Source organism: Epinephelus fuscoguttatus, linkage group LG22 (assembly GCF_011397635.1).
Source record: "Epinephelus fuscoguttatus linkage group LG22, E.fuscoguttatus.final_Chr_v1".
Lineage (NCBI taxonomy): Eukaryota > Metazoa > Chordata > Actinopteri > Perciformes > Serranidae > Epinephelus > Epinephelus fuscoguttatus.
In genome coordinates, this window is record NC_064773.1 from 8,566,169 (window position 1) to 8,593,479 (window position 27,311).

General features: G+C 40.7%; 1 protein-coding gene across 3 annotated transcripts in view; it reads right to left on the reverse strand.

The window, feature by feature from the left end:
* The window catches only part of syt1a (synaptotagmin Ia), a 337,362-nt gene that overhangs the window by 67,522 nt on the left and 242,529 nt on the right, over nucleotides 1-27,311 (reverse strand). For all 3 annotated transcript variants that reach the window (XM_049566896.1, XM_049566895.1, XM_049566898.1), the window contains one exon: nucleotides 7,114-7,317. In XM_049566896.1, the coding sequence (XP_049422853.1) occupies nucleotides 7,114-7,288 (175 nt within the window). In that variant the 5' untranslated portion in view covers nucleotides 7,289-7,317. The remainder of the gene's footprint in view (nucleotides 1-7,113; nucleotides 7,318-27,311) is intronic.

Consider the following 27,311-nt stretch of genomic DNA (forward strand, 5'->3'; position numbering starts at 1 on the left):
GCCTTGTAGTCGGCTGTATAACATTCCTGTCAGCCAGCACGGAAGTGGAAGACACTGTCGGTCAGTCCTAAGAGAGTTCTAGTCCCAAAACTGAAACTAAAATTCAGTACCAGAGTGCACAGGAAGAAGCTGTTGTGGGGCACAGCAAATATAGACAAACAAAAAACAAATAAGACAAACAATTAAAATTAAATGGATTAAGAAGACAGATGGCTCCACTAGAGGGGACAAAACAAGTATTCCAAGATGATTTTAATATTTCTGCAGCCTTTTTAAATGTGAGTACCTCCGGCAGCCTAAAAGCACAAAGCTCCTGATAGAGGAGAGGAAAAAAAGACTGTTATTTATTCCTGAAATGTCAATCGCTTGTCTGTGTTATTTGGAGTAATGGCTGGTGGAGCCAGCAGTCATGGATCAAACAGCTTCTGCGCTCAGAGGTTAATTGTTATCGTGGGAGCAAAGCCTTGGGTGTTTAGAAAACTTACTAAGAAATTCAATACGCTGGTTTCCTTGGAGGCAACCTCTCCGCTCAACGGCAAGTCACAATATGGTTTAGTGTGATTACACAGTCGGACTTCTGCACGTGTGTGTTGGGGTGTGTGTGCTCATGTTTCTGGGGACATGGAGGGCTTATTCATAAATTAATTAAACGGCTTTATTTTTGTTGCAGAGGGTAGGATTTTGCTCACATTTTGTGCCACTTTCAGCTGCTTCTCTTGTTTTATACATCTTTGTAAATCACGAAAGACAAAGATGTAGCCATGGAGTCAACATGAGGGGAACTACATCTGACCTCAACCCCCAGAAAAGTAATTATAATTAGAGACCTTATTTCTAGGGCTGCCCCTAATATTCAACCACACAGTAGTCGAACAGAAAGGTCATTAGTCGGCAAGATTTCATTGGTTGCTTAGTCGCAGAAGAAAAAGGAGTCAGGTTAATTTCCAGGGCTGGTACCTGCGGTTATTCCACAGGCTAGTTAATAACATGTCGGGCAGGAAATCCAAAGTGTGGGATCATTTTGAGAAGGTGAAGGACGAACCCAAGGTGATATGTAAACTCATCTTCATTGGTCGACTACAAACATGACGTATCATCTGAAACATGGAAGTAGCTACATGCCCATTAGCCCACAGCGTCATTAACAGGCGGCTCGCTCAGTGTGTGACGTGCACTTGGAGATAAAATATAGGCCTATATTAATGAAGGTTCATTAGTACGGTTTTGTATTTCTCTGTAATGTAGCACAGTGTTAACAATGTTACTGATACTATTCTTTCTCACACCTTCAACTCAAACCACCAAAATATATCATTTAATAATTAAATTAATATCGTAAACATGTGGGCGACTAGTCGAATAATGGCTCTAAATAACAACTATTGAAATATCTTGGAAATATCTTGGCACTTATTTCCTATTTTGTTTTATTACTTATCATGAGCAAGTACAGGTATCGATAGTTTTTTTTCTCAAGTGAGCACCCTATGCTTCCATAGTAAATTGCTTGTCTTTGGTTCGTCTCTTCTGTGGGTCAGACGGGGGGAAAAAGCGCTCTGCAAACTCATGATGGACATTTTTCACCATTTTCTGACATTTTAAAAACAAGCAATTAACTTAATTGAGAAATAATCAACAAATTAATTAAGAATTATTATTTGCAGCCCTACAGCGCATCAAATAGGATGAGAGAGCGTCTCTTTATGAATAAACCCCAGCACATTAGAATAATCAGAGGTGAGATTATTGAATAAAATATGCATGTTAACATATTTTTCTGACAGTTTTTCCTTGAAACATGTTTAGAATAGCTGAAATGAAAAAAGAACAGTAAATGCAGAAAGACGGAGATAAAGTCTGCTGGTTTGTGGATGCTTGAGCCACCAGCCAACAGATTGGGCTGAGCCAATATCCCCTGCTCAGAGATATATGTCCTGCAGATCCTGATGGACAGAAATGCAGCAACAAGTGAGGCCAGTCTGACAGCCCCATGCGACCAGCCACAAAGCCTGCAGGGCTTAAACTGGGTTATAAACCCAAAAGAAAAACCTTGTGCAGCAGCATTAGCTGAGCATGCAGCTTCTCCTATCACATATTCCTCGTTAAATCTGCTCCCTGACTTTCTCCAGACAGTATCGATATTCCACAGAGTAAACAAGTCTTGGGGCATTCATCATCAGCTTGGCAGTGCAGGGGAGCAAACACTGCGTTTGATTGAGAGGATGAGGTGAGAAAACAGTAATTTAAAACTCTGTATAATGGACAGGCCTCTGATAACTCTCCTGCCAAAAGAAGGCCAAGTTTATTTTTTTCATGATGTCAAAAGATGGGAGCAATAATGAATCGTCTACTTACTTCTAAAGATGATGTGGAAAAGTTGTCAGGCCTGGGCTAGAATTGGTCGGAACAGCGTTGCATTTGCAATGCTGAGAGAAAAGGGGACAACAACCTCAGCATCCCCACACTGGAATCACAGTACTGAACACTGTTGATCCAATTTATTCACCTTCTGTACTAGAGCACTACCCTGGAAATCCAGAGTTCTCGCTAGAGCACAATTTGAATTTGCTCAGCGAGTCACTCTGGCATCAGTAATGATGCTCATTACCCATGCCGTTGGAGCCAAGCTGCACCAATCACATCGGTGTATCTGATACAGGCGGGCCAGAGGCGAGCTAAACAGATGACGACAGCACTGCGATGACGAAGTCCAGAATCAGTCAGTAAACACTACAAGATGGCTACAGATGAACACCAGTTGTTTGAAACGGCTTTGGCCGCTACAATGAACGAGTTAGACTTGGCTTTTTCTCTAAAAGAGGAACAGAAGACGGCGCTCAAGTCTTTTCTTTGCAAGAAGGACGTTTTTGCTGTTTTGCCGACCGACCGGATACAGCAAGAGTCTAATCTACCAGTTAGCTCCGCTGGTAGCTAAGCTCTGGATACGTCACCTTGTGTATTGTTCTGATTGGTCGCAGTGTTATCCAATTGCGTGCAGTGATATTTTCAAATCCATGCTTGGTGCCGCCCCTCGAGTTGGGCCATTTGCATTACTCATAGCCAGACCCTAAATCTTTCTAGATTTGGGTCTGGATTTCCAGGCTACTAGAGCACACTTTCAAATTAAAAACTGTGTTCCTATTTTCCATCAATGACAAAGTGTTGTTCAGGCCCACATGGAAGTAGCCTGGCATTGAACCTCTCAGTTCATTTTGATATTGAGCAGCATCATCAGCAGCCGCAGATCAAAATGTCTGGATGCAACTGGAAAGACCTACAACCAATCAGAGCAACAGAACATGATGTAGTGCGGCTGAGCAACTGACCAATGCAAACAGACCACAGGGTGCAGTAGTGATGCGCGGACCACCGACAACCCATCCCTTACCCCACCCAGTCTGCTGGTCAAGTCAAAATGACCGCAGTGTTCACTCGCTCCGTCTCCGCCGAGCTCTCTGTTTCCGTCCTCACAGTGCGCTGGTGTCAGATAGTGGGTCACTCCTGCTGCTGCTTGCTGTATGTGCTAATACTCCACCCACACACACATTCTCACTGAAGGATTATTGCCGCTGGTTATTTACATTATTGTGGCGTATTTATTATAAATACAGTCTGACGCTCATTTTGTTTCTGTTTTTCACTGTTCCATCACTACTACAAATGCAGCTGTAGCCAGTATCTCACTATCACTATCCTCATTCATATTTTAAGAAGCTACAAATTATATTCAGCCACAAAATAAGACTGAAAAGCTGCAAATCAGAACAGAGAGTTGTTGCATAGAGATGATACACGGTCTCATCTAGTTGCATTGGTGTGAACCGGCAGGTTTTTAGAACGTTGCAGCAGGTGCATTGCAAGTAGTTGTATCTTTGAACTTGTGTCATCTTGAATCTTTGGTCTGAACTGGGTTTAAGAGAACTAATGTGCAATAGTCCACCTTCCACCTTCTCTTCCCTTGTCTGTCTCTAAATACACACAGCAAGCAGCTTTATCAACAGCCCTGCTCTGCTCAGGTTTTGTATGATCTGATTTTGACCAGGACAATCTGTCCGAGTCCGACATTTAATTCTCTCTGGTCATAATTTCAGATTAAAACAACTTCAAAAAGCAAACGATTAATTGACTAATCAATGACTAATCGACTATTAAAATAATCGGCGACTATTTTAGTAGTTGACTAAACGGTTTGAGTCATTTTTCATAGAAAAGTACTATAAAAGCACCCCAAAATACTCTTATTGCAGCTTCTTATGTTCAGATATTGGCAGCTTTACACACTCTCCCATGACGGTGAACCAAAACCCTTTGGCGTGAGTAAGAAACAAGACATTAGATGACATAATTTTGGGGTTTGGGAGAGACAGACTGACATTTTAACACATTTTTTGATAAAATGATTAGTCGACAATGAAAATAATCGTTAGTTGCAGCCTTAATGAATTATCTGACTGTGAATTAGGTGTTTTATTTTGGTAAATATAGAACCATAATGCAAAAAAAAAAACTTTTTTACACTACTTCCTGCACTATGAAACCGCTGGAAAGGGGAGTATGGGTGTCTCTGCTGTAAAAATAGGGCCTCTCTTCCACAGGACTTAATGTCTGTTGAGAGTATTGCTTTAACATGTGGACATATTTATGTTTAGATTTCTGCTGAATGCAAAACCCTTAAATCTTCAGGCAGTGCTTTATCCTTGATGACACAATGACAACCATATTCTCATATACTCAACACTGCAATATTCTCCAGGCGGTAACATGTGGCTGTGGAAGCCTCAGGTTAGAGGTTTGGTGATGAAAGAACAGGATGTGTTTTAATATGTGGAAATGTTTTGACTGAAAGCACAAGTGAGATAAAAAAATTTAACAGCAAATAATAAAGTCAGCTATGCATAATTTAGCAATTTATCATGTTAAACTCTGGAATTATTGTTGCCAGATGTTCCTTCTTCACCTCAAATAATTTAGACAATTCCATCTGAGCCGTTCAGTGCATGGAATACTTGAATTTGTTGTTGACTCGAGCAACAAAATGAAAGATGCACTAAATTATTTGTTCAATTGATTCAGTAGAAGCCTTTTTATCAGAGGTCACATGGAACACTTGTTCACTCACGAGTCATTTTTGAGTCATGATTACACTAGAGTCACACATGAATAGACACGTCACATGGTTTTGCAAGGCTACAGGCAAACTGCGTCAGTGAAAGGTGTAAAGCCTGCACAACAGTGTATTTTTAATATTTTCTGAACAGATATTTTTTTTTAAATATGCAATACATAAATGTTCTTCTGTTTGAGATTAAAGTACTTCTGATTGATCTGTCATTGTATGCTGCTTAAATTGTTGGATGTGTATCTCACTGGGCTTGTTGCGTGATTAACAACATTATTAGGTGTTGTTGAACCAGACAGTTCTGGGGGAACAGCCCACTGGGGAGCTCTCCCGAGAACTACATAACTTCAGGGGGTATTTTTCTGTCTGCATTCGCACTGCCTATAGGAACACTACAGTGACATATGCTAGCTATCGCTGCAGTCCATGAAGGGAAGCAGGAAACTTTGCTGATATTCACCCAGCTGTGTGTCATCGCAGTGTGTGCACATAAAGGTTGTTTGGCCTCCCCTGGAGATCCCTATACAAACCCTGCTGGAGAAGGTGCTGGCGGCAATATTGGGGTGAAACAAAACACAGTTCATCTGCACACACTGCGATGCCACACAGCTGGTTCAACATCAGCAAAGTTTCCCTTTATATTCATTGTCTTGTGTGGCGATCAGCAGTGATGTGGTGGTTCACTTTTACACTGTGATCTGTAGCCTATAGTTCGGCTTTAGCTTCTAACTATCTTTGTCTTTTTAACCTGTTGTTGCTGCTGAGTCAGTTTGACATCCTGGATATATCCTTCAAACACAGACTGTAGACCCCTCTGTCTGCTTCTCTCTGGAATCACTCTTTCATTTCTCCAAAAATATGATAATATTCCTTCAGGGAGTGCAGTTAGTTACAGTGTGGGCTCCACGCTTACTCCGACAGCTTGTTGGACCACCACACAGGGGCGGGGCTTTGCAAAAGGTTGACTATGTACACTTATGTCACTCAAATAGGGGTTAAAAAAGTACCTAATACAGCATTCAAAGAAGTGTGATCGTTGCAGGATCTTACAGGGCGGACACAACAAAATCCAAGGTTACTTGATGATAAAGCCCATGATAAAGTTCCTCTGGTTCCAAAACGCCTAAGAGCCTACTGGCATTTACATGGGTGTGAAAAACCCTTTTTAAAACACTGGACTGTACTGAGCCCCAAAAGTCCCAAAAGGTGACTTTTTCTATTTTTCTGTTTTAAAGTTAATTATCTTGTGGGAACAAGTTCTTATCATGTCAGCACAAGATTTTGATTAGATGAATTTTGTGGTTTCGAGTCAGTGTCAGGTATTATATTTCGTCGACTCATTTCAAGTCAGAGAATTCCTTATTTATCACTGCGTCCATCAAAATAAAGGCACAGAACTGCAATTAAGGTGTTGTATGCAACAAGACAGACATTCTCTTGAGGTATTTAATGTGTTGTATAGTTATTCACAACCCTATAATTTGTCTAAATCTTCTCAATATAAGGCACAGAACTGCAATTAAGGTGTTGTATGCAACAAGACAGACATTCTCTTGAGGTATTTAATGTGTTGTATAGTTATTCACAACCCTATAATTTGTCTAAATCTTCTCAATATAACGAACACTGCTACAAAAACTGTTCTTAGTGGTACAAACGTGAATGAAAGGCATTAATTTTCAGTATGGGTTGTTCTGCCATTTTCTGACTATTTGATTACTTGTTTGCTCTGAAAAAATGTCAAAAATAGTGAAAAATTTAAACTTTCCCAACCCAGGACAGTGTAAAAACCAAAGGTATTCAATTACTGTAATAGAAGACTGAGGAAACCAGCATTTATTAACGTTTGAACGACTAGGTTGAGCAAATTTTTGGCATGTTTGCTTTATATAATTACCTAAAAAAATTAATTATCACAATAGATGCTGCTAACTGACTTCGTTTTGAGCTTTAAAATCCCACTCTCATACAGGAGGACATAGAGACACACTTACATGGGATTTTGTTCAGCTCGTTCATGAACTTGTCCTTCAGCTTGGAAAAGGCCTCGTCCTTCTCGCCGGTGCCCGGGCCGGCCATGTTGGTAGTGTTGGAGCCAGCAATGGAGGAGGAGGCGGTGGTGGGCTCGGGCGCCGCCGCCGCCAGTGCTTCCCTTCGACTCTCATTCATTGTGGCGATGCTGGGCAGCCAGGCAGATGCTGGAGGAGTGGAGAAAGAGAAAGACAACTCAGAGTGGCTTAGATTTTTTTTTTTTTGTGCTGCTGTGACAGATGCATGTCAGAGGCAGCGCGCTCGCCTTGTCAGATGACTGAGTTGACGCAGACCGTGTGAGCAGCTGCTGGCTCAGCCTGGGTAAACATCAGCTGGGGTCCAGGATGAATTGGCAAGCACGCTGAATTCAGAACAAAGCTACTCACTCATTGCTTAAACTCCAGATTAGCATCACAGAGTAGAGATAAAATGATTATTTATTACTCGCATACAACACAGGCTGTAAATCACAGCACTGCGACCGGCTTAATTGAAATTCTGTGCTGGTAGAAGTCAACCGAAAGAAGTACAGTAAATAATGTGGCAGTGCGGAGAAGATTACGCGTCCACTATCTTATCACACCATGCTCTTTGTACACAACAGGTGTGTTTACTTTACATCCTGGTCTTTTGTGACTGCGGGGGAGGAAACAATGTATTGCTTATGTTAGCTGCTGTGTGTGTGTGTGTGTGGACACAAACATGTATAATGAACTGTATATCGCAGCAGCCTCGACCCTGCACATGTCAGTCATCACCTCACTCACTGTGGGAGGTTGGTTGAAGTGAAGCTGAAAAACATGAAGTTTCAGCTTTGCCTTTGGACAGTAAAATGAGTCACCTGCAGTACATTACTATGGCACTTAAGACTCTGTTGCTTTATGGTGTTATAAGTACCAAAACACTGAGCAAGGATTGTGTGTGCTGCTTGTGATACAAATATATAAACTTCTAAGCAACATTGGCTGCAACCAAGGATTAACTTTATAATCAGAGTCTGTATGGAAACAAAATAGGGACAAAAGTATTGTAGCTGTGCATGACCATATCCGAGTGTCAGATATTTTTACGACCACAACCAAATGCTTGGATGTGTAAAAAAACAAAAAATATGTGAACAGATTTAATTTGATGTGTAACCAAGGTTGATATTTTGTGAACAAATTAAAATGATTTCCATGAATAATTTCCTATGTCGAAGTGCATAAAGAAGATCTGTACAAAATTTACAGTTTCAGTTACACATGAGGTTTGTAGTTATACATCTATCTGATTGTGGACAAAAAAGTTCACGAAGAACTCAACTGTATGTGTGAATTCCAAGTTTACAGTTACAAGTCAAATCTACGTGTATAAATCAAAGTTGGGTTCAAACACTTTGGTCCCACACTTCATGCTTCGTCATGAATAGCTAATGTGGACTGACTATGGTTGCAAATTACAAGCACCTTTCTTAATCGATCACTGGTAACCATCCATCTATTTTCATCCGCCGATCCGGGGCCATGTTGCCAGGGCAGCAGGCCAAGCAAAGCAACGATCAATTAATCTGTTAATTTTGATTACAAGACAAACCTAACAACTTTTTATTCTCAATCAAAGGTCAGAGCAACATCACGCATATTCTCTGACAGCACTGCATTGTGTATGAAACATATAAATATCAAGAGGCCTCAACATATGAAACACATTGAATACAACTGAATAATGCCTGCTTTATTTTCCAGTGTCACTGCTGTGCTCTTCTTCCAGACCCCAAGATGGCTGCCTCGTCATAAAATTGTTATACTGCGCCCGTTGTTTGCTAATGCTAGTCACTGAAACATGCTTTCAAAATTCTACTGATAGCTATAATGTGGGAGTAGACTACACATATTTCAGAATCAGATCTTTTGATCAATTAAATTAAACATTTCATCAATTAATCAATTGTCAGTTAACTGTAGTCATGACTAAAAGCTGCCGTCTGTTCTCCTTCTGTCTGTTTCATTTATTCACAAGATGTAATGCACAGCTACAGATCTCCTCACAGATTCAAAAATTAAATGTATTTGTTCAGATATCCTTCTACACATTTGAATATATTGAACCAAAAGGTTTTCACACATTCAGATATGGTCATACGTGGCGCGTCAGTGACTTAGTGGATAGAGCAGGCGCCCGTGTACAAAGCTGTTTCCGCAGTGGCCCAGGTTCGATTCCAACCCACAGCCCTTTGCTGCATGTCATTCCCACTCTCCCTCCCCACTTCACGCTCAGCTTTCCTATTGATGAAAGGCAAAAATGCCCATAAAAATATCTTTTTTTAAAAAAAAAAAAAGATCATACACACACAGCTGCAGCACTTTTGATTTTTACTTATTTATTTAACCTTTATTTAACCAGGAAATCCCACTGAGATTGAAAATCTCTTTACAAGACAGACCTGAGCGAGGTAGCAGCCAATCAAAACACATTTAAAATGCAACAAATACGACACATACTACAAAAAAATACAATAAAACAACAACTATTCAAACGTAGTGACCTCTGAGAGCCTAAACTGATGTCCTTAAATTTCTTGTTTTGTCTGACCAGCAGTCCAAACCCACGTCATGGATGAGAAGTGACAAAGAAAGCCCGCAAATCTTCCCATTTAAGAAGCTGGAACCAGTAAATGTCAGCACTTTTGCTTGATAGATAACTACAACACTTATGTAGATCATCAAAATAGTTGCTGATTAAGTTCCTTTCAGTCAACTGATGAATAAATCGACTTTCATAATAGAGGGTAAATTAATCTGGTTAACATATATATATTTTTCATGCAAAAAACATGTTAAATTTGAAGACTGACAAACATTTAAAACATATATTAAAACAGATGTAACATATATGAAAATTAAGTGTTTTGATTGGAAAAAGCACCAACATTCTGACTATTAGACCTCAGAACTGACTGTTGGTTGCAGGCATCTTTCCTTTGTTACACGGTGTTGTGTTCTACTCAGTATCATGGCACACGGGTGTCGAGCAGAGCTGCAGTGCTGTAACAAACCTCCTGCAGACAGGAACTATTTACTGTCCACTCTTTCTGTGCAGGTTGTAATTTGGCTGTGTCACCATAGCAATCAAAAAGGGTAATGGTGCACTAAACTTGTAGAGTTGTTCTACCAGTACCACAGTGAAGGCTGATGGCCTAATTTCTCCTGCTTTGCCACAGTGCTCATTAAACTCATATTTTTTCATTTGTAGTATTGTTTCATAAAGGGCACTGCACTGGTGCAGACAGAAACACTTTTAAGGGGTTCAGTGTAATTGAAAAATCTAAACCTAAACCTCAGTGCGGCCTCTAATGATATCCGTTTCTAAACTTCAAAGAGCTGAGCACAAAATGCAGTGGCAATTCATCCAAATATAATCTTTAAAAACATGAAGGAAAGGGAAGCTTCAGAGAGCTGAAATCCAATTCATGTTTCTCCCAATGTATAAAATTAGGTTTGCAAAGGCAGCGGGGCAATTTCAACTGAATTATGGCAGAGATATGAAGTGTCTTTTCAATATTTGTGCTTCTCAGATACAGTTTAGCTGAGCCGGGACACTTTCTTTCATTCTCATGGATTCGTCCACACAGAGCTGATGTCGCACTGATCATTAGCTTCACAATAATTTCCAGGAAAAACAAACACACTATGATCTGCTGTTGGCCACTGTGCAGCTTCACTGGAGTAGTTGTGTAGTAGCATATTCCCCTGTTTACTCAGCTCTGACTGTAGTTGTTGGGGGAGGGAGGATCATTTCTCATTCTCTGTGCTCTTCCAGATTTCCCAGCTGATCTGGGAATTCATTCTGGCAACAAGCCGCAACCCCGTTTCCATAAAATCTAGGTTATCACTGCTGCTGTTGAGCCCGGTGCCAAGCAACAACTGCAGTCTGTGGGTTTTTATAAACAAAGTGCACTCATCTGTGCAAAATCAATTGGACATCTCATACACAAAGGATTGTTCTCTGGAAACTTCCCAGTATTCCCAGTTACCTCAAACAGGAAAACGTAAAAGGTCAAAGCTGTGTAAATGTCTTTATGATAACAGTGCAGTTACACCTGCTTAATCTGATATTCGGTCTATCTGAATAGTAAAGGAGACCTTTTATGCTTTCTTTATTTCCTGTCATAAATATATTGTTACAACGTTGGATGTTCATGTTAAACATAGCCAAAGTTTCAGAGGGTAAATGTATGAAAAAGTAATCCCTGTGAGGAAAAACCTCAGGCATCAGACTGTTCTGAATACACATTTACAAATTTGTTTTTCTTATTTAGATACAAGCTGATGTCAGATTTGTTCCAGGCATGTTGCTACAGGTGTGTACATACACTGCTACATGTAGCTACATGCTAACAACAGAGAAATGTGTAAACTTGGTTGCAAATCTGATCATCTGAATGCTCTGTGCCAGTGCAATGCTCAGTTTTTTGTACTTTGGCTACCAGCTGACGTCAGCTTGTGACGGATTTCTTTATACAGTCATCTGCTCCAGGCACGTTAGTGCAAGTGTTTAAATTATGTACATGGCTTTCCACATGTAGCTTAATGCTAATGTTAGGGAAACATAATTGTAGCTCCCAGTGTGGTTAATTTCTCCCTGATTTTGGTTTATACTCCTGCAGGAAAATGTGCAGTTGTGTTTGGTGATTTTTTTTATGATAAAAAGTGCCACTTTTCTTCACCACACTCATTCCGCAGCTGCAATAAAAAGGTAAAGCTCGTCCCCTTCCACTGAACCACCAGGGGACCTTATTTCAGAAAAAAACGTATGTACAGTAGTTAACGGTAAGTGACAAATAATTATTTGAAACTATTTGAATAGTGCCAGAGAAAGTATCAGTTTGTCGTACAAATGTTTAAGTATAAAGCTGTGAAAATACTTAACTAGAGCAACTACACACCCAAAAGTTACATAAGTGACATTTGCAATAAGATGTCTTTGTGTTTCGTACCGGGATGTACTCACATGAGCAACGGGACTTGTCCATTCTGTCCCTTCTCAACTGATGAAAAGACCAGGGGTCTGTTTCACAAAGCAGGTTTAGTGAAAACTCAGAGTCTGTTAACCCTAAAATGAGGGAAACTCTGAGTTTTCCGTTTCAAAAAGGTAGGTAACTCAAACCAGAGAAAGAGGGGTAACTCTAGCCTGTTTCAGAGAGAGAGGTAACTTAAGCTCTCGGTCAGTTACCGTAGTAACAGACTCTATGAACCTAACCTGGTCGGGACCAGGTTCTTCTCAATGAACCTCGAGTTTCTCTCTGTCTCCGCCCTCTTTCAGAGCCACACACTCCATTTGATTTCCTCATTCATTCAGTCAGCAGACGAGTTTTGGCGTAGCCTAGTTCTGCCGTCTGTCTTTTAAAAAAATCATTAAAGAAATCAGAGTCAGTATATTAGAAGTCCATCAGGCACAGTAGGTGGCGACTTTTTCCACTAACATGGCATGTCCTTTTGATAACGATCCCGTGGATGAAGGTGCAGAATTACTGCGCAGAGAATTAAATATTCGTCGGGAGATGGTTATCAGACCATGTTCTAGCATTTCCAGACAATTATCTTTTTGAGCGGAACCGTTTCACATCACAGTCCATCATCTACATACACAACCTAATCCGTCCTTACATCTGCAATATTACCAATCGTAGTCATGCTCTCACATCCCAGCAGATATTGTGTGTTGCGCTGCGTTTCTTTGCAAATGGAAGTTTTTGGACAATGTCGGAGATGCTGAGCACTTGAGTAAGCCAACTATATGCAGGGCGGTCAGAAAAGTGTGCTCGTTTTACGGGCATCTGCCTTCTTTCTGTTGGCTGAGTAGAAGTCTGTGTTAGTTTAAATAGGCTTCATTATTTAACAGAACATGATATAGATGAGAAGACATTTATGTGTGTGAAAACAGCATTATGTTGGGGATAAAACAACTGCACAGTCAAACAGCCACTTAATATTTACTTTACAATATAAAACATGATCTAAATGAGGTACCCCCATGAGATTATGCCGAGGTCTTACCTGTTTGAACAATGTTTTTATACTTCATCCTAAACTGCTGCCAAGTGCGCTTCTCCCCCGCGGGATTGCACCTAAATGAAATAAATTAATGGGCTACCATTCAAGCAGTTTTCCCCTGTAATATTATTGTGATTGCAAAGGACTACATTTAAACTTAATCACTGACCCGAGCAGCAATGTTCTCCCACGCCGTCTCCCTCTCTTTTGCAGCTGCAGCGGTGTTGCACTTCTTTTTGAAAACGTGTGCAAACTCGCCATATGAGCGCATTAAGATTTCTAATTCTAGTGGGGTGAAAAACGCAGCCCTCCTCTTCCCCATTGCCATGGTGACTCGTCGAATCAGGGCTCCATTGATGCTGGCTTTTTACAGTTGTGGTGCACGCGCTTAACTCCAGGTGAAACTACTCCGAGTTGATTAAACTGGTTCAAATCAGCTGTTCTGGAACCGGAAACTCAGAGTTTCCTATCTCAGAGTAGATCAACTCAGAGTTTAGGATTAGACTCAGAATTTGTTGAACCTGCTTTGTGAAACGGACCCCTGGGGTCTCATTTATAAACACTGTGTACACACAATATGAGGCCTGAAAGGGATGTACGCCACTTCCCATGCAAAATTTATAAACTTTAAAAACAGACTTCAAGGGAGAAACTTTGATCCATGCTTACAGACATTTTGGAGATTGTAGAAATTGTTGAATATTTTTTGGTGCACATTATATTTGGCTTTTGTCCGTATGTACATTTTTAGTATGGATACTACGCTCTGTTTTCTAAACGTGACCCCAGGAGTTATGGATAAAACATTTCAGGCGAGATATGTGTGTGGAACATAGCCAACTTAGCCATGACATAGCTAACAGCTCGCTAGCTAGCCGGTTTTGGCAACATATATTGTGCTAGATGAGAGATATAATTCATTGAGGGGTTTCGCGCAAAACTAAATAGCACTAGGACAAACAGTGACTCTTTTGACTTGCAAAATTATGTTGACAAACATCTTTATAATTCATGGTACAATTCAAAACAGATCAAAACATTGATTTGCCTCTCGCCGTTGACTAGTGTAAATATTTCTTCCGAAATAAGGTCCCACAGGGGACAACGGCAGGGGAGGGACTTGGCCTCTTTCTGATGAAGCAGAGGCAGAGATACAGAAGACCTGGAAACACTGACCAATCAAAGCAGACTGGGCTTTTTCAGGAGGGGGGGTCTTAAAGAGATGTCCCCTTTGACCTTTAGGATGAGATGCATTTAACCTGTCTTGAGTTACAAGAGGATACAAACTATGTTTAAACTGCTACACTGACATCAAACTGGAAATACAGAGAATATGGATTGTGGACTGGGAAATTGGTATTTACAGACTTCACAGGGTTTCTGGATGTCCATCAAAGTGCAGCAACATGACATGAATGACATTAAGGGACACTAATGCACACTGCCATTTCCTCTATCAGTAGGTCCTGCATATCTATCAAAGAGCAGAAAGACTTCACTGCAGCAAATTTCACACAACAACCTCCAAGACTGCGGACGTTTGATCTGTACATCAAATAAACATTCTGCTTTAAAAGTGAATAATGACCAGCAAAAGAAATATTAGTTATGAATGACGTCAAATATGGAGGTATCGTGTTCCACCACACCATAGATATGGAAAATCAGATTGACTGTGTGTAACTGTCAGCAGTCCAGGGTAAAATAAATCCAAAAAAGGCCCATGTTTCCACACCTAAATTGATGTCCTTTTGTGAGCAGATCAGAATACCAACACTGACATTACATTACATGTCGGGACATTACATGGTGTACAACAGAAATCGCTCAGGGAGACGCGCACGGAGCAAATAATACAGAACATCAAAGAACCAGAGGCAATACGATTATTCAAATTCAAATACAAACGCCGGCTCAAGAGGAAGCAGGAGGAGACTAATAGTGGCGTAATCCCTAAACACATTTAGTGACGCCTCAATCCCAACCAGCCTCAACAGAACATGAAGTAGATTATTTCTGCTGTTGGCTTGAACATTAAAGGCAACATAAGTACATAGTCTATGCTCTCATATACTTACACGTACAGCTAAACTGACTGTACCATGACTCATAATATATAGTTTCCTTTATTGGTTTCCAAGTGTCCCAGTTAAAAGAAAAACAAGGTTTGTACACAGAGGTCATACACACTGACAAGAAGTTCTTCATTTATTCAGATTTTAATAAACCGTCATCCCTCTAGGTTAGACTTATTGGCAGCAGGGGAGTCAGAACAAATCTGATTATCTGGAAAATTAGCTAAACATACGTGAAAGTAATCCCTGTAACTAACAACTTCAGGATTCAGACCGCTTCCAATGTTTTCTTCTTTAGCGACAAGCTGAGGTCAGCTCGTGACAAATTTCCGTACGGTCATCTGCTCCAGGTACGCTACTGCTTCTGTGTACATACACTGCTACATGTAGCTACATGCTAACGGCATGTTAACTTGGTTGCAAATCTGATTATCTAAAAAGGATATGAAGAGATCGCTTTAATACTTTCAATCTTATTTCCAGCTACCTAAACTATCCAGGACTCCCAATCCAATATTCTTCTATCCAACATTTTTAACTTTTGTGGCAAATATGGAAGCTTCCTTTTTTTTTTTTTTAAATACACATATAGCTTTTCTTATTCTTTTTTATTTATTTATTTCGTTCTTGTCTATTGGATTTCCTTTGGCTGGTCTGGCTTTCTCTGTTTGTTCCTGGGTTGGTGGGTGAATGGGGTTGTCTTTTTGTATTGTTGGTTTGTTTGTTGATGCTCTGTGCATCTTAATGGAATTATCAATAAAAATATCTTGTTAAAAAACACAACACTTGGTAAGGGATAGAAGTTTTGGCTTAAAATACCCCATTTTGGTGCCACAATACTGCTGGAAACTGTGTCAATTTCTCAGTTTTGGTGGCCCAACTGCCACCGGCAATGCCACTGATTACTTGCTAAAAAACCAACTATTTTGTTGGTCTAAAACACTGGTTTGCAGCTTGGCAGCTGTCTCGCCAAGGTGTCATGCCATCCACCATCCCACCTTAGAAGTGCTGATATGATACGTATGAATTGTGCAAATGTAATGTGTTTGTGGTTTGCAGAAATGCATAATGCCAACATTTACGTTCAATAGTAATGAAATTATCAAGACTATAAAAAAACAGATCTACAATCAGATTCCTAACCCAAGGCTGCGCAGATAAAAAATGAGGAAGAAAATCAACTGGACCTCAACCTATACTCTTATATATTCATATTCTTTTTTATACTACTATTTTATCAAAGTCTGGTATTTTGCCAACATTATCCTGGATAACTTTTAACACTATAATATGCAGTTATACCAAAGCCTGATGTTAAACACCACCACTGAGGAAATTAAATGAAGACAGGCAGAAGCTCAGGCTGCTGCTGATGTTCTGCCACCAGACTAGCTGCAAGCACAGCTCGGTGGTGGCCAATTAAGATGGCTGGGACAATTAACATCAGAGCCACCAGAAACCAGCAGGTTGAGCTGACTGGTGGTCAGAAACCAACTAACCTCTGGTCCAGAACAGTGGCAGTCCCCATGTGTGTGTGTGTGCGCGACAACAGGGTGTTGGAAATGTTCTTGAGAAATAAACCAAAGGAAAAAAAAACACTTGCAGTGCACATGGCTCAGCCAGGCACTCAATTGGACATGACTGGTGGTGTTTGCCGAGAAAGCCAGTGACGGATCATATCCTGGCACAGCCCTAGCCACTCCAACTGGTTGGACAGGTTGCATGTACAGCGCATGGTTAAGATCTGAGGGGGATTGTGGAGAATTGAAGCCAAATGTTTTGACAAAAAGTGTGAAAAAAAGTGGCTTCATGTGTAGGAGGAGACACAATATACAATTGGCAATAACAAGAACTGTTAGCGAGGAATAAAGAAAGACAACTGTGGCCAAGAGAAACTAACGGAACATGAAGTATCTGTGGTTGCATGATGTAGTAATACTGCAGATCATTAGCTCTGTTTATAACTTGGTAACCATAGCTGGGTAGGTTGATGATGGTTTGTTTAGCCTTCACCTTTGTAACCACACTTAATTAATAACTGTTCAGCTGTTATGTGTTGAAACAGAACATGTGATGTCAACTGTGCACATGATAAGGAGCTTATGGGTAAACATTCTCCTCATTAGGGCTAGTTTGAGGGTTTGGTTTGAAGATCCTCACTTAGACATTTAGATATTGTGGTTGTAATTTGAATCCCTCAGACAATACCACCATATATTAAGCACCAAAACGTTTTCTTAAAGGACCAGCATGTAGGATTTAAGGGGATCTTTATTGCCTCTAAACTGAAATATAATATTCATAGCAATGTTTTCATTCAGGTATAATCACCTGAAAGCCAGACTTGCATGTTTGTGAGCTTATCATGAGTCATTTATATCTACATTGGGAGTTGGTCCTCAACTATGGAGATCGCCATGATCTGGGTTGGGAGTGAGTTACTGCCCCAAGCGAGGGAGTTCAAGTATCAGGGTCTTGTTCACGAGTGAGGATATGGAGCATGAGATGGATTGGTGGTTTGGTGCCGTGTCTGCAGTTATGCTGGTGCTGAGCTGAGCAGGAAGGTGACGCTTTTGATTTACTGGTCCATCTACATCCCAACCCTCATCTATGGTCATGAGCTCTGGGTAGTGACCGAAAGAATGAGATAGCAGGTAAAATCTGCTGAGATGAGTTTCCTCCATAGGGTGTCTGGGTTCAGCCTTAGAGGTAGGGTGAGGAGTTCGGACATCTGGAGGGAGCTTGGAGTAGAGCCGCTGCTCCTTCACGTCAAAAGGGGTCAGTTGAGGTGGTTCGGGCATCTGATCAGGATCCTCCTGGGCGCCTCCTGATAGAGGTGTTCCAGGCATGTCCCACTTCCAGGAGGCCCCTGGGGCAGACCCAGAACATGCTGGAGGGATTACATATCTCATCTGGTTTGGGAACACCTTGGGGTGCCCCAGAAGAAGCTGTAAAGCGTTGCTGGGGAGAGGGACATCTGGGGTGCTTTGCTTGGCTTGCTGCCCCCATGACCCGGACCCGGATATGCAGATGAAAGTGGATAGATGGAACTTACTAAGATCATATTGCTGAACTAACCATAACTTATGGTTATAACTTATGGTTAACTAACCATAACCAAGTTTAAATCCCTTGTGGAGACACTGAATTCAAACAAAAGCAATCCTGACTGAGAACCTAGCATGAGGCGCCATTCACAATCACTTCATGTTCGCCAGCTGCCGCTTCCCAACATACTGTGAAAGCATGATATCACTGCACTCTCCAGCTGTGATTTTAACACTTAGCTAACACTTGTTCAGCAACATCTTTGTCTGTCACCAACAGACAGTTTTTTCAAGACATGTCATGTGGCAAAAAAATACTTCCAAAGAGAGGAAAAATAGTTTACAAAACTAAACCTATAATCTAAGCAAGAAGCGGGATTCATGTACAGAGTGTCAGTGAACCTTCTCCTCCCGTGAACAAAGCAGCCATTGGTTATCTCGGCCCTCTCAACCTCCCCCTTTGTTGCACGGATGCCTACGCATGTCCATGTTCACTCAGCCTCCCTTTGGTCTCCCTTTGAAACGCTGCAAGGTTAGTGTGGGGGCTGAGCCATTGAGAGGCACGCTTGGCAGTGACAGAGATACTTCAACACTGGCGAGGACTTTTAGGGAGCACAATGATGCTCTGCAGAGTGCATGTGGGAGGCCTCCTCTATAGAAAAAGAATTGATCATGCCCTGTATGGGGGAGGTGGGGGGGCACATAGGCTTTCACTCGATATTTTCAAGTGATCTTATGTCTGATGTGAGGAACAGAAACACAAACACGATGGTTTACCATGCCCCTAAGTGGATGTATTATACATAAGGAGCTACATTTTTGAAAAGACAATAATTACCCTGAAGATTTCAACAGAGAGTGGGTGCAAATGTGTATGTAAATGACACCATCCCAGTGAATGGGAGCCCTTTAAGGATGCATCTGAATGATATAATGCTCCCAGCTTTTAAATTACATCATCTTCCTTCGGGTTTGTATAAAGCTGATGGCTTCAAATCTCCAAACAAAATGTCAAATGGAAGACAACCAAATGTGAGCTGCGTGTGTGTGTGTGTGTGTGGGGAGGACCACCCATGGAGTCTGTTATGCCTCTCACATCACTGGCAAAAATGAAACATTAATTCAGCTCGTATTTGCACCTTAATGACTACTTGCCCCTTCAAGCACAAGATGACAACTTCTGTATTATCTCCATTGTCTGCGGTATCTCACAGCAGGTGGTCCACTTACAGAGCAAGTGGATCAGGCCTTATTTATCTGTATGGAAAACCTGAGAGCCTTGTTGACCTTTTTCCCCTTCCAAGAGTTGTCATCACCATGTAATTACACTGTATTTCCACTGCAACACAGACATTAGTATCGACTGTCACTATTATGACCTACTTCAAGGTGAGCTTTAAAGGGACAGTTCACCTCTACATCATAAATACATGTTTTTCTTCTGACATGTGGTGCTATTTTTCAGGCTACTGTACATATGTTTTAATATTAAGACATTTAATACACACAAAGGGCAAACATGTTTCCTCAATCCACTTCCCCTTCTTATCTTCCTTCTGTTATATCAAGAGTCGCCTTCAGCTCTGCATCTCATGCACAAGGTTTGACAGAAAGTGCTTGGCCCCTCAGTGCGTCTCCATCTTTGAGTGTGCACAGCGGTCCACAGTGTCAATGAGCACAGACGATCACATATGACTACTGCTCTCTACTGCATGGTATGCACATCTCTCCCGCTGCTGGGAAGGCAGAAGCAAACACTGCCAACCAAGTCTCCCAACTCTCCACTATACTGCTTTGTTGTTCCATCACTCTCCCTCCCTCTTGACTGAGTCCAATGCAACGCCTGCATTTAGGTACAAATATTGCCAGTGTCATTTTAAAAAAAAAAGGAAGCCCAAACCGAAGCTCTCCAAGGAAGCTTTTATCTACTGCTAGCTTACCTATCACCACTGAGGTAGCTAACGTTACAGCTCAGCTGAGAAGGCAGCCATTAATGTTTACATCCCTTGCTGTCAGGAGCATGATTCTGTCGTCCATGAGTAGATGCACACTTCCTTCTGCACAGTGCTACAGTTAACAGGTGTAATTTGGTAATTTTGTTGTCCTTTAGTTTCTCCTTGTGGTTGTTTTGCCTGTTTTTATAGTTATTTTGTATCTCTTTGCCGTTCCTGTGCAAATCTTTGCATTCTTTGGCATCTCTTTGTGGTCAATATTTGTCTTTTTTGGTCATTTTGTTGCACTTTGTAGTTCTTTTGTGTCTCCTTGTGGAGTTTTGTGTGGTTTTTTTGTAACCGTTTGGGTCTCTTTAAGGTGATTTTGTAGCTTTGATGTAATTTAATGTGTTTTTTTGGTTGCTTTGTAGTCATTATTTTTCCCTTTGTGGTGGGAACATGTTAACTAGGGTGTCATTATTTTTCCCTTTGTGGTTGGTACGTGTTAACTAGGGTGACATTTTGCAAGTGAAGGCCAGGAGGTTCCCTAACACTTCGGGTCCCTGGGCCTGTGCTCGGTAGGCACATCCATGTTGGCCGGCGTAGTTTGGTACAAAGAAAATAGTTCCTACATGAAACTGCTCACAACAAGGTCTGTGGATTATCTTGAGTAATCAGGTCATGATTTCTGGAAAGAGACACTGATGTTGAGTTTTTAGGTGTATATTTTGGCACTTTGAGCACCACAAGCTGAGTGCCATCTAGTTCCATAATACTGGAGAGAAGGCAGACATCTCTATGGCTGATATCTCCAACACTCTGCAACTCACACCAAAACTATCTAGACTGATAAACAGCACTACAGGTAAAAAGAAAATATGGATTCTTGATTTAGGGGTGAACTGTCCCTTTAAATGATGTTGTTGTTTCTTCTAACAGTCACACCGCAGCATGTCCTTCCCACTCCAATGACAAAGTGTCACATTCAATCTCCCCATTTTGTAACCTGTGGGCGATACGAGCTAATTTGAGTGGGAAAAAAAGATTAATATAAATTTCAGGGACACAAGGGCATCAATTGATCAAACCTATTATCAACTCTCACAGTTATTCCCACCTTCACTGAGCTGCTGCAGGATGCAATACACTGCTTGTTTCTTTCTCATTTTGCTCCAGTCATCTCTTTGGAGGTGTGCCGCTCAGGTGCAAAACCCCAACCCAATTACAGGCCCGCCAGATGGCCCAGCAGGTCCCCAACCACAGTGGCGAAGCTGGCACACAGCTCCCTCCTATCACCTCCCTCTCTGCCTCCATCTTTCTCTTGAGCTCTCACTCCGTCTCTAACTGGGTCAGCTGCCTTGCTCTCTACCTCCCTCTATCATTCCTGCTATCTCCTCCATCGTCCTTTCATGTTTTTGCCTCCTCCCTGATTCTTGTCTCCCCAACCTAAGCAGCCATGGTATGACTAACATGACCATTTCGACATGATAAACTAAAACAGATTATAACAGATTGACATGGTGATGTAAAAGATGTCACCCCTCTCTTAAGTTCATTTTTTGACAGTATATTTTTCATCATGTGGATTTCTCTGCTCCCCACTGCTTCCAGTTTTGGCCAGCTTTCTCAGTGTGCCGGGTGTTATGTCTCATGCTGTGTGAGGAAGTGATAAAGCTGCCAAAAATGAGCCCAACCCAGGACTAATTTCGTCCATTTCATTATCAAATTCAATACATTTCACAGATCACAGCTCCACTGTACGGTACAGTAAAGAGAGCAAGACACACAGGCGGCCTTTTGCCAATAACACTTCCCTCTTGTCATTTTATTGGGTTTCATGAGTTAATCACCCAGTAAATCACCAATTAAACCCATTTTATCAAGAATTATCTGCTAATTATCACAAAACGATGTGGCAGTTGTTATATGTCAGCCAAATTTTAACCACTTGATATATATATATGTATGCACAGTAAAAAGGGATAAGATCAATATGAGAGAGCTCATCGTCTACATGTACTAAACGACTATCTTGGTAAAGACAGAATTATGTTTAATTGGGATTGGTAAGTCATCCTCTCTTAGCCTGGAGCTTAAAAAGAAGATCAAACAGAAGCGTGCGTTTAAAACCATTTTCTGCGATTCCATCATTACATTTTTTTACACTTCCCATAAGGGAAAGAGTCTGTATGTCTTTGGAGACTTGTAGTTCACTATTCTGCATAGGTATGAATATAAATATGTAAGAAAAACAAAATGAGAATGTTCTATTTCTTACTTCTAGATAGTTTTGGTGTGAGTTGCAGAGTGTTGGAGATATCAGCCGTAGAGATGTCTGCCTTCTCTACAATATAATGGAACTAGATGACACTGACCTTGTTGTGAGCAGTTTCATGTAAGAACTGTTTCCTTGCTACAGAACTACACCCACAAGCCATATAAACACACAGAAGGAAGTGTGCATCTACTGCTAGCTCACCTAGCACCACTGAGCTAGCTAACGTTACCCCTCAGTGGAGGAGGACGCCATTAATGTTTACATCTCACGCCATCACAAGCACGAGCCTCTTGCCCATGAGTAGATGCACACTTCCCTCTGGTGATATAGATGGTGGGCATGGGCAAATGATAAAATAATGGGCCTCTAGGCACAGATATGCGAGGGGCACCATCACCTGTCCTACATAGGAGCAGGACACAAAGACTTTGTGGTTGTTTTGTGTCTTTTTGTAGTTGTTTGGGTCTCTTTGTGGTAATTTTGTGTTTTATCCTTGTCATTTTATGTTTCTTTGTTGTTGTTTTGTGTTGCTTTGTAGTTATTTTGTTTCTAATTGTGGTTGGTTTGTGTCTTTTTGGTTGTTTTGCCCATTGTCCTAGTAATTTTGTGCCCCTTTTAGTTTCTTTGCAGATCTTTGCTGTGTTTTTGTGTCTCTTTGTGGTCAATTTGTGTCCTTTTTAGTCATCTAGTGGCTCTATGTAATTATATTGCGTCTCCTGGTGTTGTAGCATTGTTCAGACCTCTCATTGTTCCGACGCCTCATTAGTCCGACGTCCCGTTGTTCTGATATGTGATTATACTAGGCTATACTGTATTTGTGTACCATAGAGGATCAGCAAAGGCAACAAAAGAAGGCTACTGGTCGAGATACAAGTGTCATAGAGAGGAGAGAATGAAACACCATAACCTCCTGTTATTAACTCTGGGGTTGGGGTTGTGTGGGGTGCTCTCCGCGGTGCTGAACGGCTCCCGGCAGCTCCGCGACCGGCTCTGGGTCAGCTGGGAAAGGCTTGAGGTGAAGCAGGCTCACGGCTTATGTGTTTGCCACTTTCTTTTTCATTTTAACCCACACCATGATCTTTTCCTGACCCTAACCAAGTGGTTTTTGTGCCTAAACCTAACCAGACCTTAACCACAGGGCATCATGATGATTTCGGAACAACGGGACTTCGGAACAATGAGTTTAATATGGTCGGAACAATGGGATGTCGGACCAATGGGCAGACCCCCGTCTCCTTGCGGCTGTTTTGTGTCTTTGTGTCGTTTGGGTCTCTTTGAGGCAATTTTGAGGTAATTTTATGTCATTTTTTTTTTCATTTTGTGTTTCTTTGTGGTCATTATGTGGTCATTTTGTAGTTATTCTGTGTCTCTTTGCAATTCCTTTGCAACTTTATTCAGTCCTTTTGTGTCCCTTTGTGGTCAATTTGAGTCCCTTCCTGGTCGGTATGTGTTAATCTGAGTGCCGCCCACACTTTCGGCTCCTGGGCCTGTGCCTGGTAGGCCCGTCCAGTAATCCATCCATGTATTTTGGTAAAAAGAAAATAGTTCCTACATGAAACTGCTCACAACAAGGTCTGTGGATTATCTTGAGTAACCTGGTCATGATTTCTGGAAAGAGACACTGATGTTGAGTTTTTCAAATGTATTTTTTTTTTTTTTTTTGGCACTTTGAGCACCACAAGCTGAGTGTCATCTAGTTCCATTATACTGGAGAGAGAGCAGACATCTCTACGGCTGATATCTCCAACACTCTGCAACTCACATGAAAACTATCTAGATTAATAAATAGCACTACAGGTAAGAGGAAAAACATGTGTTTTTGATTTGGGGGAGAACTGTCCCTTTAAGCTAAATAAACCCCTAAAAAATCAGATTAACTGAAACATACATTGTTTTCTGCTTCAGTGAAATTCATGTCAAAATATTTTTTTCATTATACAGCAGCACCGACGTGACCATTCAAATCTCTGTCCTTGAGCGATAGTGAGTAATTCAAAGGGACTTGTTAAATTTGACTTTTTAAACAGGAAGCGACTAATAGCGGCGTAAATGTTTCGTCAAAGACAAATCAAAAGCAGCAAGAGACTCACAAACGCTGTCGTAGTGCAGGGATCAATAGTGTGGATCAATAGGGAAGTGCTTTGACTTAACAAGCATACGAAGACTCTGCTCTGGAGTCTTAGAGAAATCCAGGAGCCAGAAATAAGTGTACATATTTTATTAGCATCCTGAATCAGTGCTTCATATTCCCTTTGGAACAATGAAATGCTAATGAAGTCTTATTATGAGCTCTCAGACACTTAACTGTGACAGTCTTGATCATTGACTGGTGAACAGTTTCTAAGAGATGTTAAACCATTCGCAGGTTTGATTACAAGCATGGGAGCTCCTGCTGTTTAAAGTAATCCTCAGGAAGACACTTGGTGATTGCTGTGCCGATCTGGATAAACTAATAATCAGAGCTAGGACATGTTTTTTGATCCAAAGGGAACACTAACAGTGTAATTACAATAAATGACACAAATAAAGCTTGTTTTTGCAAGCATAATGGAGTGCTGCATCAAACAATTAACACCGTTAGATTCAACTAGGGAGATATTCAGCAAATAAATTAGAATTTTTAAAGTGATTTCGTGCTTTATAGACCATTTCATTATCCAACACTTTATGACTCACGTGATCTTCATTAAATGAATTCAGCTCTTTCTTGTGGCATCAATATTACATGAAGATGAACAAGTGCCATTCAGGTCTGGCTTTAGTCATCAGTGCCATCTATTCTGTGTCATGGAGAGTTCAGATAACACCTTTGTTGTTCTGGACTGAGACATATCTGAATTATGAAGAACTGAAAACACTAAAGTTTCTTTTCACTGCTGTATTTTACATTCTGCTCAAATTGCAGGCTTGTGGGCACATTTTAACAACCTAACCAACAACAAAAAAATCCATTCACTGCACTTTTGGATAGTCATTATTTTCACTCTCATTAGAAATAAACTACAAAAATAAGAGGTTGAGTCTCTTCATACGTATTTGCTGATAGAGTTTAAGGGTAACGTTAGTATTTTCAACCCGGACCCTATTTTCCCATCTTTTTAAATCTAAGTGACTAATGGAAAAAACAATTTTTCAAACTGAGACAGTTTTAAGTGAGAGCGCTGCAACTGGCAGCCATGAAAGTCTGCATTGTAATCCCATGGGATAGTTAATGACCATCAATTTATGTCCACTCAAAGTGTTTGTTTTTGCCACTGACAGGATCACATTGTCTTTATAAGAGTCTGACAACATTATGGAGGATCCCTACAGAGATAGACCTTTCTGTTTAACCAGAAACAGCTCTGAAATTGCCATTATAAAAAGCCACCAGACTCCACTGAAATAAGCTAATTTAGTGTGTATAGAGCCAGCATATTTTAGTACTACTAATAATACTAAAAATTGGAAATGCCTCTCATACTGCCTAAAATGCTGGATTGGCTATCCGTGAGTATACAAGTCTATACACCAATCTGATACCACATGATTGACTGATGAACTTAAAGTTTCCTACCGCAAAATTTTATCCCGTTCGGAGGAATCTGATGAAGAACCAGAGGTAAACAAGCTGCCATTACTGCTGTGGCGTTTTTCCTTATCCACTGTAAGGGTCCAAGGACAGAGGGATGTTGTATGCTGTAAAGCCCTCCGAGGCAAATTGTGATTTGTGATATTGGGCTTTATGAATAAAATTGAATTGAATTGAATAGTTCTAAGAAGTGTGCTGTTTTCTACTCTGTGTAATGTTACATTAGATAACATCAGAAAAACCTGAGCAGTTCTCAGCATCTCCAACAGTTCCAACTGCTAAACTGCAACTTTGAAAAAAAAAAAAAGAAAAAGAAATGATGAACTAACATAAGCTAAGTTAACACTGCATAGCTAATTGTAGCCAGCCATTTGTGCTGTGAAGCCACTGACAACTACAGTTTTAGATGAGTAAAGAAGAACTGATTTGCAGTAAAGAATGTAGCATTAGCCTTTAGCTAAATGAATCAGGAAGTATCAGGAAGGAAAAAGGTATTAGGACATCTCTAATATTTTTACATCGAATTGGGTGAGTTTTTTTAAGTTTTTATTTTTGTCACTTTGAGTGAAGTGTGCTTTACAATGATAAAATTACTGTTTATTTACAGCACTCTAGTCGGGTTGGTGACAGCAACTTAAGGGTTGTTTCTGGTTAAACAAAAAGGTCTTACTCTCTGTAGGGATCCTTTCTATAATGTTGTCAGACACTTATAATGACAATCTGATCCTGTCAGTGGCAATAACAAGCACTTTTAATGAATGTAAATTGAAGGTGTTTGCTCTGCTACTCAATACAGTACCAATTTCAAAAACTGTTGTTTCTATTAGTCATAAGACACAAAAACATGGGAAAACAGGGTCCAAGTTGAAAATTACCACAGTTACCCTGTTAGAGCCACTTAAGTACTTATTAATACGTAGTAAGAATATATGTGTTGATATGATATGTCATGTAGGTTCTGACAATATTTAAGTTTACACAACAGTTTCTGTAGATCGTGCTTAATGATGATGTGACGTTTGTGTTGACTTGGATTGCAATACATTTTTGACTGTGTTATGCAGTGTTGAAGTAGCCTGGAAATCCAGACCCAAATCTAGAAAGATTTAGGGTCTGGCTATGAGTAATGCAAATGGCCCAACTCGAGGGGCGGCACCAAGCATGCATTTGAAAATATCACTGCACGCAATTGGATAACACTACGACCAATCAGAACAATACACA